Source organism: Tachyglossus aculeatus, chromosome 8 (assembly GCF_015852505.1).
Source record: "Tachyglossus aculeatus isolate mTacAcu1 chromosome 8, mTacAcu1.pri, whole genome shotgun sequence".
NCBI classification, from domain to species: Eukaryota; Metazoa; Chordata; class Mammalia; order Monotremata; family Tachyglossidae; genus Tachyglossus; species Tachyglossus aculeatus.
The window spans coordinates 30756507-30769577 of NC_052073.1; the positions used below are offsets into that span (position 1 = coordinate 30756507).

Sequence of the window (13071 nt, forward strand, 5' to 3'; positions counted from 1 at the left end):
GGGGTTTGGGGAGGAGACAGAGAAGCTGGAACTGGAGCCTGGATCCTTCCACTTAACCCTACTTCGAGAAAAGACCACTGGAGCTCTGAGGCATCCTCTCCCCCACCAGCAGGAGCATCTGGAGGAGCAGGAAATAATAATGACGGCATTTACTAAGCGCTTAGTATGTGCAAAGCACTGTTCTAAGCGCTGGGGAGGTTACAAGGTGATCAGGTTGTCCCCCGGCGGGCTCAGTCTTAATCCCCATTTTACAGATGAGGTAACTGAGGCGGTGAAGTGACTTGCCCAAAGTCACACAGCTGACAATTGGAGGAGTGGGATTTGAACCCATGTCCTCTGACTCCAAAGCCCGGGCTCTTTTCCACTGAGCCACGCTGGTTCTCTGCCACCAGGGTCATCACTACACCGTAAGCTCCTAGAGGGCAGGGATCTTTACCACTTCTATCGTTTGCACAGTGCCCTGCCCACACATCAAACACTCCAGAAATTCCACTGACTGGCTGATCTGATCCCTTGAGCTCCTTGTGGGCGGGGAATGTGTCTGCTTATTGTTGCATTGTACTCTCCCAAGCGCTTAGTACAGTGCCCTGCACACAGTAAACACTCAATAAATATGACTGACTGAATGCTTTCAGGGAGGGGAAGAGAGGCCTTCCCTAAACCCTCATTTCCCCTACCAGTCCTCCCCTCTGCATTGCCTATACACTTGACTGTGCACCCCTTAAATACCTTGTAACTTCCCGCAGCCCCACACTATTTCTGGACGTATCCTTATACTCCATTTCCCCTCTCTGTAATTAATTTTAATTTCTCTCCTATTTAATAATAATAATTTTGGTATTTGTTGAGTACTTACTATGTGCCAAGCACTACAGCAAGATCTGGGGTAGGTACAAGAGTCATTCGTTCCTATTTATTGAGCGCTTACTGTGTGCAGAACACCGTACTAAGCACTTGGGAAGTACAAATCAGCAAAATATAGAGACGGTTCCCTACCCAACAATAATTCTAGACTGTGAGCCCACTGTTGGGTAGGGACCGTCTCTATATGTTGCCAACTTGTACTTCCCAAGCGCTTTGTACAGTGCTCCGCACACAGTAAGCGCTCAATAAATATGATTGAAAAAAAATCCAGGGTTTACATTCTACGTAGGAAGGAGAACAGATACTGAACCCTCATTTTGCAGTTGAGGTACCTGAGGCACAGAGAGGTTAAGTGACTTGCCCAGGGTCACACAGCAGACAAGTGGCAGAGCAGGGATGAGAACCCAAGTCCTGAGACCTCCAGGCCCAAGCTCTTTCCACTAGGCCCTGCTGCTTCCCTTACCGTTCTCACACTTGCGGACAAGGATCACATTTACCCACTCCATTGCACTGTACCTTCCCAAGAGCTTAGTAGAGCGCTCTGCACACAGCTAGCACTTAAACCACTGATTGACCGAGGAGGGTGTGCGACCCAGGGCCTTCCTCCTGCAGCAAGGAACAAAGGAGCATCACTGAGCTGAAGCAGATGTGTGAAAGTGTCCGTTTCTTGTTGTAGTGCACTCTCCCAGGAGCTTAGTACGGTGCTTTGTACACAGTAAGCACTCAATAAATGCAACTGAATGAACCAACGAGTCTGGGGGTCAGCATTCCTCCCCTTCACCCAGAAGCCAGACCAGAGATCCCAGAGTCCCTTAGTAAATATCAGCCCCATGCAGGTCAGCTATTCCCATCAGTCAGCTACTCCCATCAATCGTGTGCTGTAACGATGAATTTCATGTAAACATGTGCCTTGGCACGCCGGAGGCTTTAGGCCCCCCGTTTTGACATGGAATCAATTATGCTAACGACGCTGTCAAAACCAGGGCTATGACAGCAGCCGGGCCACCTAGGAGGAAAATTCCTCGGCTGACGAGAGGAAGGACCGGAATGAGTGCGAGGGCATCCTGAAGTTGGTGTGTGTAGAGATGAGCAGGTGTGGGCATGGACCATCGAAAGGCAAATCCCACACAAGTCCCCGTGCAGCTCCCTGGCCCAGAGAGAAACTCCCTTGGCAAGGCAGCTGCGGGTCAGAACATCATTTTTTCAATCCCTCTGCCCTCTTCTGCCTCCTCTCACTCGCCCTGTCCTTTCCTCAGCCCCCCTCCCTCCATCCAGACTGAGCTGACCAACTGACCCAACAGCTGAACGAATGTGTCAGGGCCCAGGAACCTTCCGTCCTTCCTATCAATGGGAAGGCTTCTCCCGCAGGGCCCGGGGGCAGAACCGCGCTCTCTAGCTCCAGGACGCACAAAGCCTGACAATCGACCTGCAAGAAAGGAGTAGGAGAAGAGGAAAGAGGAGCTTAGTCAGAGAAGGCCTCTTGGAGACGTGCCTTCGATAAGGCTTTGAGGTGTGGAAATCATTGTCTGTTGGACTTGAGGAGAGATGGTATTTCAGGCCAGAGGCAGGATGTGGGCCAGGGGTCGGTGGCGAGAGACAGGTGAGACTGAGGCACAGTGAGAAGGGTAGCACTAGAGGAGCAAAATGTGCGAGCTGGGTTATAGAAGAAGCATAGCAAGGTGAGGTAGGAGGAGGCAAGGTGGTGGACTGCTTTAAAGTCAACGGTGAGGAGCTTTGGTTCGATGCAGAGGTGGGCGGGCAACCAATGGAGTTCTTTGAGAAGCAGGGTGACACGCGGGAGTGCGTGCCCTAGTCGAAAGAGCACAGGCCTGGGAATAAGAGGACTTGGGTCCTAATCCCAGGTCACTAGCCTGCTGTGTGACCTCGGGCAAGCCACTTAACTTTGCTGTGCCTCACTTTCCTCAACTGTACAATGGGGATTCGATACCCGTTCTCCCTCTTGGACTGTGAGCTCCACGCAGGACAGGGACTGTGTCTGACCTGCCTAACTTGCGCATTGAACAAGTTAAATACCACAATCATCATCCTGCGGCCTCCCCCTTCCTGCCTCCCCCAGGCCCTGCTGTGAGGTGGGGGACGGATGGGCCCCCTCCCCGCCTCCATGGCCGGAAACTCCAGCAGAGAAGAGGCAACGTCACCCCGTATTTTCAGAGTGCCCGGGCTAACGGACCTTCAATTTCCATCTGTCCGGGCCAAGGACAGAGAGTCAGACAACAACATCGACACAACCACCACCATCCCCGACCAGGCCCCCTCTACTCGCTGAATTCCTTTCATCTCCGCCTGTATGAGCCCAGCTGGGGCTGGGTGGGTATTCAGGATGGGAAACTCCCGCAGGGCGGACCCGCTGCATAACGGTGCCAGCCGGTTCCCTGTCTCCCAACCATCCGGGCTCCTCAGCTAAGAAGCAGCAGCAACACAGACCTGCAGCGGTGACACCCTCCAGTCGGTGACAAAGAGAGGAATCCAATGTGAGGAGATGGGCCGGAGCCAGGCCTGGGAACCCGAGGAGAAGCTTCGACCCGCTACCTCCGGGCGGAGTTCCCTTTGGCTGGCACCACCAGGGTCTGGAGTGAAGACTTTGAGGACAGAGCCTAGATTCCAAAGATAAATTTTCAAGTCAGTACTGACTCTGTGCCCAGTTGGGCCTTGGCACCTGAGGACCCGTAGGTAGGAGTTCCCTGCGGTTGTCATTTCCACTGAATTTGAAATCAACGTACGCCGTGACTGGAAACAGATAAGTGTCATGGGGAACTCGATGGAAATCTGCATTTTAAATCGAGGGGGCCCCATGGTAAACAGGGAAGATTTCCAGAGCCTTCTCCTAGCATAAGCCGACAGCTGACGTGCTCAGAGCCACTTGATGGGGCCCCTCTCCCGACACAAAAACACCCACCCCCCCCAACCTATCCCCCATCGTTTCCTTGACCACGTGGAGACCAGGGCCCCAGGCCGTGGCCAGGACACCGGGCTCTTCGCACGCCCTCACACCCGACATCCAGGAGGCAAATTCCCAGTTGAGTGGGAGGCAGGAAGAGACAGTTTATTTTTTAAAAAATTATTAATAATATTAAACACAATGGGAAGGACAGAAAAGAGACCCCACAGGGCGAGGGAGAGAAAGAGTGAGAGAGCGCGCCCAGGGAGGCCACGCTCACCCCAACCTTGGAGAACTGCGGGAGGGTCATCGCCACCCCTAGTCCCCCACCCCAGGCCCCCTCCCCTGAGATGGTCCCTCTCCCGTCAGCTTCCTTACCCCGGGGCCCGGCCCCTGTGCTGAGGCAGGTAAAGTCACGAGCGGAGCCGCTCTCCGTTCGCTGCAGCAACGGGAAATCGATTCCCAGGCCCAACCCTAACCACTCCTCCACCGGGGAGGCTCCAGAGAAACGCACCGATCGGTTTTCCGCTAGCGTCGTCCCGAGATACTCCTCTGTCGACGAGGAAAACTTGAAGAGCCCCTGGGAAGTGGGGGCCAAGGAAGGCCTGAAAACAGTGAGTGGTGTAGCACCATCCAACCCTGCTCCCCTTTATCTCACTGGCAACTCACAGCCTGCCGAGGCTCCAGATGCCAGGGTCACCAAAGGAGGCGGGGAGATCCCCCACCTCCACACCAAGCATGCGTCCATTCCCCCATCGGCCCTTATTAAAAAAAATTAGAAGAGGCAAAAGCAGATAGATCCAGTCCTTCATGATAAAATCAGTGTCCGTGATGTGTGGCTCTGTTTCAGCGCGCCCAGGATCTGTCTGGCTTTCTCTTGCATAAAAATCTGGTCCTTAGTTCCACCGCAGGCAACCGCTTTCCAAGCTTTAGACATCTGAGGGGAAGAGAGTGAAAGTGAACGTGAAAGCCATTGCAGAACCAAGAACTAGTGATGGGGGTATTGATTGAGCACTTCCTAAGCACAATACACTCAGCTAAGCGTTTTGCCAAGCAGAGCGGAAGCAACACATATTTCCTGCTGCCCAAGGAGATTTTTACTCTAACGAGGGAGACAGAAAAAATCATTTCCAAGTGGTAGAAGCACTTGAGGATCCAATACCAGGGGACAATTCCCCCACCCTGCTTTAAAAAAGGAGGACTGTTGAAGGAGAGGAGAGTTACCCTTTCTAAGGCAGGGAAGGGTGGGTGCAACAGATCATAGGCAGGACAATTTTGTGAGTGAGGGAAGCAGCAAGGTGGGAAGAGAGAAGCTGAGGGGAAGACCCTGAAGTCAATGGTCCGGAATTTCTGTTTCAGTAGGGAAGTAATGGGAGGGAGGAAAAGAAAGAGTCTTCTAGTCTGAAAGCCCCTTGTCGGCACGGAAGGTATCTTCCAACTCTGTTATATTGCACTCCCCACAGCTCGATAAATACGATCAATCGATTGCTGTGCTGATCAACATTTTAAAATATATGCAGAATAGAACTCAATGGGAGCGAGACTAAACAGGAAAACCAGAAAGAAAGCTAAAGTGGAGAGAAATGGGTCTATAAGAGCCAGCAGCTGGAAACCCCGGGTGGGAAGGAAACTGTATCTGAACTGATTATCCTGTCTCCAGTCCAGTGCTTAGTACAGGGCTTGGCACAGAGAAAATAATTAAATATCGCAATTATTAATCTCATAAAAGCGGTTGAATGTGGGAGGAGAAGCAGCGTGGCTTAGTGGATAGAGCTCTGGCCTGGGGGCCAGAAAGACCTGGGTTCTAGTCCCGGCTCCACCATTTATCTGTTGTGACCCTGGGCAAGTCGCTTCACTTCTGTGCCTCAGTTACCTCATCTGTAATATGGGGATTAAGACTGTGAGCCCCATGTGGGACAGAAACTATGTCTGACCTGACTACCTTATATCTACCCCAGCACTTAGAACAGTGACTGGCCCATAGTAAGAGCTTAACAAATACCGTTAACAACGACAAGTGAGAGAGAGGCATCAAAGATGACCCCAAAGTTGCACCCTTGGGGACCAGGGAGAAGAGTGGTGGTTTAAGTCAGGAAGAGGGGAGAGTGTAGGAAAGAAGATAAGAAGTAAGATGGGGAGGAAAAGAGCCGGGGGCTTTGTGGTCTAAGCTGGCTCAGGCTTTGGGCCTGTAGACTCCTCCCTCACAGGGTCACTGTCTCACTGCGCCTCCGTGTCCCCAAGCTATCTGAAAGAGGAGCAGAGTGATGCTTCCTTCTCCCCGCCCCATCAACAACACGACACACCATGGGCAGGGCTCTATCGAGGAAAAGTAAGCACAATTCCCACCTTCAGAAAGCTTCCACCCTGAGTCTGAGGACTCCCTCAACGCAGATCAGCCGGAACACAGTGAGCAACACACCGGGATACTATGGGGAAATGCTCGAAACCAACTTTTAGAGTTTGGCTCTTTGAGGAACGTTTCTTCTCCCCAGGCAGAACCCACCGCCATGGGCCGTGAGCTGTTGTAATACACTGTTATGGACCCCCACGCGGCCTCGCTCGGGGAAGCGTGTTCTTTCCAGGTCGAGAGATAAATATGAATGTCTCTCACTGGAAAATGCTGGGAAAATAAACCCACTCCACCTGGTTTGGGGCGGAGCCAGCACTTACCGGGGCGGGAGCCTGGGGTCGACTTGGAGTTTTCCTGAGCGAGGCCTTCTCAGACTTTCCCTGCGGCTTGGTGTGCGGCTTGGCCTGTGGCCTGGCCTGAGGTTTGGCTTGCACGAACCCCCGGTTGAGCAAACTGTTGTCGTTCCTACTGCTCGAAGACAGGTTTAGGGAGCTGGACAGGAAGCTTGTGGACTGCGATCGAAACGAACATTTCAAGTTCACTACCCTGCGCGGGAAAAACTCACAAACAAAATGGTGTCTGCCCCTGAGGCCTGATGGGAGTGACCTCGACCCGGCTGCAGTGGGCTGGGGGCGGGAGAGCAAGGAAGGAGGGAAGGAGGAGGGAGAGAGGCGAGGGGGACAGCCCAAGATGCCCCAAACCACAATAAAACACTGCATTGTGTGGAAGGCCTCCAGTCTAGTCTTGGCTCTCCCCGCCCTCCCCGGACCCAGGGCCTGGGCAAACAGACCCATTGACAGTCCCACAGGGGACGCAGATGGCCTATTTTGAATGTTTCCCTGCATTTGTGTCTACTTTTCCCCAGCAGGGATATGACAAAGACAGGAAGCCAATCCTCTCCCTTGCTGAGCCATAAATAAAGAGGTTCCTCCAGCCTAAATGGATTTTCCAAATGTAACACCACAGCTGCTCATGGTAACAGGGAGCGAGGCTAGAACTAGCTAGGGATGATCCGGAAACCCTCCTCCCAGGCCAACTCCCAACAGCCCAGGAGATGGAAGGGTAGATCAAAGAGCAGCAGGAGCCACTGAGATAGCAAGAGGTGTCAGTGACTATCAGAGCATGGTTGCTGGAGGCTTTGAGAGGCTACTTCCTTAGGCCCCTAGGAAGACCAGGGCTTTCCCTGATAATTAGATTTTATCACCAGGAAGGCAGGGGAATCAACTGACTGTTCGGCACCTCCCTCCTCTCAGTCAGCCCAGTCACTTCCGAAAGGGTCAAAAGCCTGCTCCCTCTTCAATTTAGCATTTCTGAGGCTCCCAAAGTTGTTCTCACAAGAGGATCAGACTCAATCAGGCAAAAAAGATTATGCAATCAAGCAAAACAAGCTTCTCTTGCACCCCCCCCCAGCCCCCCAAAGGCCTCCCAGCTACTGATAGCGAGTCACTGGTGGCACTGCTGGCTATCATTGATATACTGCACATTCCTCAGGTATAGATTATGCATGCAGTTTCCTCACTTGCAGCATTTAGGACTCTACCCTTCTCTCACCCTCTCTTGGGAAGTAGAGAAGTGATATAGCCTAATGGAAAGAATAAGGCCCTGAGAGCCAGAGGATCTGGGCTCCAATCCTGACTCCACCGTATGCATGCTGTTGCCCTTGGGCAATCATTTAGTTTTTCTGTGTCTCAATTATCTCATCTGTAAAATGGGGATTAAACCCTCAATCAATGGCATTTATTGAGTGCTTACTGTGTGCAGAGCACTTTACTAAGCGCTTGGGAGAGTACTATCAAACCGGGTTGGTAGACACATTCCCTGACCACATGAGCTTACAGTCAGAAGGACTGTAAATCCTCCTCCTTCCAATTGAAACCGGGGGTCCCATGTGGGCCAGGGACTGTGTCCAACCTGATAAACTTCCATCTACCCCAGTAGTCACTCATTCATTCAATCGTATTTACTGAGCGCTTACTGTGTGCAGAGCACTGTATTAAGCGCTTGAGAAGTACAAGTTGGCAACATAAGCACTTATGTCAAGCACTTAGACGAGAGCTTGACATAATAGCAAGGACTTATATACCATTAAAAAAAAATGCATCGTTACCATTCTGGCAAGAAGAGTGGGGAGACAGACTCCTAACTGCCCTCACCCCACCGGGCCCCGAGAACCCCTCTTGGCGATAGCGCAGAAAGGAGCTACTGTCAATTTCTCTCACCTGGTTCCTCTTGAAGCCCATGACCTTGGGCAGGGAAGAGAGCGTTAGCTTCGCGTCCTCATCCACAATATCCAGAGCGAGAGACTTCCGAACTTTCTTAATGGGACTCCGGCGTAGCTGCGAGACCGACGGAAAGGAACCGAGGCAAGGGAATGGTTTGGTGATGAGCAAAGTGAGCAAGTACCATAGGAGACTTTCCAACCCACAAAGGCGAGGAGCAATGGGAAAGTGTTTCCAAGGTCTCCACCACCCCCCAACCCCTGATGGCCGTCCACTAACAGCAAAGCAATACTATTTGTTCCACCTCAACGTACAAACCCCTCCAGATCAGCTGTCCATCCCCAAAAGGGTAGGTTGGGTTCACTCAATAGTAATAATAAAAAGAAGAATAGTGGTATCTGTGTTTACTATATGCCAAGCACTGGTTTACTATATGCCAATCTCTCTTCCACACGGGGTACTCAATCTAAGTAAGAAAAGGACTGGTACAGCATTGTACTCTCTCAAGTGTTTAGTACAGTGCTCTGCACGCAGTAGGCACTCAATAAATACCAATAATTGACTGATATGGGGGAGTAGAGAGAGAGAGGAGGAGGCTGGGAAACCGCTGAGGACTTGTACCTTGTTCGTGCCTTGGCTACAGAGTCATTTCTGACCTTTGGCAAAGCAACATTTCCCCCCAGTTTCCGGGAGAGGCCAGGAAAGAAGCTTAGAAAGTGTCCGGAGAAACTTGGATGAAAGCACTCTTCATAAACATGGAGCCAGACTTCCCTATATATCTGAGTCCTCGGCTATCCAGATAATTCAGATGGAGGTCGTGGGTCCAAGTAGAGAAAAGGTGAAGACTTCAATGGCCCCTTTACGTTTAGAAAATAGAACTTCCAAGAGTTCTGTGAAAGGATTTATTCTCCTCTGTTATTAGATGCAGCAACAAGGACATCTTTTCATACTCACTGTATCAAAAGGGCCTTATGAATTTCAAATCTGCACTCCCTTAGTTTGAAGGGGGAAGTCTGGGAAAGAAGAATGGAGAAAGAAGAAAATGAGAGAAAGAGAGAGAGGGAAGAGTGAGAGGAGAGGAAAAGGGGGAGAAGAAGGGAGAGAGGCAAAAAGAGAGGGGAAGAAGGGAAGAAAAAGAAAATGAAAGGCAGGGAAGAACAAAAGGAGTGAGTACTAATATAACTGAGGTACTTGTTAAGCACTTATTATGTGCCATGCACTATATTAAGCGCTGGGGTAGACACGAGATAACTAGGCTGGATACGGTCTCTGTCCCACACGGGTTTCACAGTTCCCAGAAAGGAGAAAATAGGTACTTAACCCTCATTTTTCAGTTGAAGAAATTGAGGCACAGAGAAGTTAAGTGATATGCCCAAGGTCACACAGCAGGTAAGTGGTAGAGTTGTTACGAGAATTGAGGACCCCTGACAATCTATCAATCAAGATATTTCTTAAGTGCTTACTACATGCAGAGGAGTGTACTAGGATCTTGGAAAAAAAAATACAAGAATTGGAAGACACGATCCCTGCCCTCAGGAGCTTACAGACTCCAAGGGGAGGCAGACATGAAAATGGATCAGGGACTGGGGAAATAGTAGAGTAAGAGCTCTTACATGAGAACTGAGGGGGGCTTGGGTGAGTATCAAAGTGCATAACGGGTACATAGTCAAATTCACAGTTGATACATGAATGGCAAAATAAGGGGCTTAGTCTGGGAAGTCCTTTTGGAGGGGATGTGATTTTAGAAGGGTTTTGAAAATGGGGAGCGTGGTGGACCGTTGGATATGAAGCGGGAAGGAGTTCCAGGTCCGAGGGAGAATGTGGGCAAGGGGTCGGTGACGGGATAGATGAATTCGAGTTACGGAAAGTAGGGTGGTGTTACAGGAGTGGAATATTCGAGTTGGAGTCTAGTAGATCAGCAAGGTTAAGTAGGAGGGAGAGAGCTGATGTTAAGGAGTTTCAGTATGATTTGCTTGAATCCACCCCAGTGCTTAGTACAGTGCCTGACACAGAGTAAGCACTTAACAAATACCACAATTATTCATTATTATTATTAAGGTTGATGAAATAGTCAAGGCAGAAAATGATGAGCGCCTTAATACAGTGCTCTGCACATAAGCGCTCACTAAATGCCACTGATTAATTGATTAGTGTTTGGATGGAGAGGAAAGGGCAGATTCTAGAAATGTTGTGACGGAAGAAACAACGGGATTTCAATACAGATTGAATGAGGGGGTTGAATGAGAGAGATGAGTCCAGTACTATACGTATATCACAGTTAAGAGATTATGAGACAGGGAGGATGGTGGTATTGCCTACAATGATGGAAAAGTCAGGAGGCTTCTCCTTCCAATACTGAGCCACTCCTTTCCTCTTCTCCCACTCCGTTCTGCATTGCCCTGACCTGCTCCCTTGGTTCTTTCTCTCTCCCAGCCCCACAGCATTTACATACAAATCTGCAATTTATTTATTTGCTTTGATGTCTATCTCCCCACCTCCAGACTGTAAGCTCACTGTGGGCAGGGAATGTGTCTGTTTAACATTGTATTTCACTCTCCCAAGTGCTTAGAATAAACACAGTAAGCACTCAAAAAATACAAGTGAATGAATGAATCAATCAATCAATGAAAGGGGGAAGACAAGGTTTGGGTGAGAAGATGAAGAGTTCTGTTTTGGACATTTTGAGTCTGAGGTGTCAGGGGGACACCCGAGTAGAGATGTCCTGAAGGCAGGAGGAAATGGCCAGACCCAAGTTCTTTCCTCGAGGCCAAGGGGACACAGGGCATGCTGACGTGTGATTATACAAATGCACATGAAAGGAAACAAAGCAGACAAAAGCAAAATGCCCCTGGCACCAATAAAATCAAATCTAGACCTTCTAAGCTTGCTGGGGGCGGCCTTGTCCCCACTGTGCGTTTCCAAACACAGAGTACCTGCTCTTCACCGCTCAGCAGGTCCTCAAATGAATACTGCCAGGCAGCGGAATACCGACAAAGCACAGTCTCGGCACTGGCCAGGTGACCCAGAAGTGTTTGGAATAACAATAATAATGATATTTATTAAGCGCTTACTATGTGCCAGACACTGTTTTAAGCGCTGGGGTGGATATAAGCAAAGCAGGTTGGACACAGTCCCTGTCCCACGTGGAGCTCGCAGTCACAATCCTCATTTAACAGAAGAAGTAACTGAGGCACGGAGGAGTGAAGTGACTTGCCCAAGGTCACACAGCAGACAAGTGGAGGAGCTTGTATTAGAACCATTGACCTTCTGACTCCCAAGTCTATGCTCTAACCACTATGCCATGCTGCTTCTTTGTAAGACAGGACTGCAAACTTGTGTTCAGAAATCCTGTCTACCAATGCTATTGTATTGCCCTCTCCCAAGCACTTAGTAGAGTGCTCGGCATACAGTGAGTGCTCAATAAATACCACTGAATGAATGAGGGAGTTAGAGAAGCACTGAGAGTCAGAAGGACCTGAGTTCTAATCCCGGCTCTGCCACTTGTCTGCAAGTGGCACTTCACTTCTCTGGACCTAAGTTACCTCACTTCACTTCTAAACTGGGGATGGAGACTGGGACCATAAAGACCCAGACTACAACCGGTCTAGTAACTCTGTTTCTCCCTGGTACTCTATCCCCTTTTTCAACCTCATACGGCTAACCCACAGCCCTGGATCACGTCCACAGTCCTCTGCTACTGTGCACGAGTGGCAGAATGCTGCCAGTGGTAATCTAGATGTCAGGCCGACCTCATCCATTCCACGCCCATCCTTGCCTGCTTTAACTCTGCCTTCCCCTCTGCCCGGCAAAATTATTTCGTCATCCTTATTGACAGCCATGCCCATTGCCCTCGCCAGCTGTTCCAAACATTTAACTCCCTTCTCAAAACCCATCTCTCACCTGCTTCCTCCATCTTTTGCCCCTAATGGCCTGGCCACCTATTTTATTAAGAAAACTGAAACTATCGGGTGTGATCTCCCTAAAATCTCCCTTGCCCCACCATCCTCCTGCCTCTTCTTCAGCTCTCTCATCTTTCCTACCAGTATTTCAAGAAGACATCCCCTGCCTTCTCTCAAAATCCACCCTCTCCACCTGCGCAACTAACCCTATCCCTTCACACCTCAAAGCACTCGCCCCTTCTCTTCTTCCCTCTCTGACCACCATCTTCAGCTATTTGCTGTCCAATGACATCTGTCCCACTGCTTTCAAACATGCTCACGTCTCCTTTAACCTAAAAAAACCTCTCAACCCCTCAGCTCCCTCCAGTTATCTCACCATCTCCCTCCTACCATTCCTCTCCAGACTCCTTGAGCAAGTTGTCTACACCCACTGCCTCAACTTCCTCTCCACTTCTCTCCGTGATCCTCTCCAATCTGGCTTCCGTCCCCTTCATTTCACAGAAACCACCTTCTCCAAGGTGATAAATGATCTTCTTCCCAAATCCAACAGCCTCTACTCCATTCTAATCCTCCTTGACCTCTCAGCTGCCTATCATTCCCCACTCCAATCCATACATCACTCTGCTGCCTGGATCATTTTTCTACAAAATCGTTCACGCCACGTTTCCCCACTCCTCAAGAACCTCCAGTGGTTGCCCATCCACCTCCACATCAAACAGAAACTCCTCACCATTGGCTTTAAAGCACTCAATCACCTTGCCCCCCGTCCTACCTCACTTAGTTCCTCTCCTACAACCCAGCCCGAGCACTTCACTTCTCTAACGCCACCTATTACCTGTA

At 50.1% G+C, this 13071-nt stretch overlaps 1 protein-coding gene across 1 annotated transcript in view; it reads right to left on the minus strand.

Moving 5' to 3' along the window:
• Positions 1 to 4064: 4064 nt before the first annotated feature.
• The window catches only part of MYBL2 (MYB proto-oncogene like 2), a 32220-nt gene continuing 23213 nt past the window's right edge, over positions 4065 to 13071 (minus strand). Inside the window, 3 exon segments of the mRNA XM_038750356.1 lie at positions 4065 to 4700; positions 6434 to 6625; positions 8333 to 8449. Of these exon segments, the coding sequence (XP_038606284.1) occupies positions 4572 to 4700; positions 6434 to 6625; positions 8333 to 8449 (438 nt within the window). The 3' untranslated portion in view covers positions 4065 to 4571.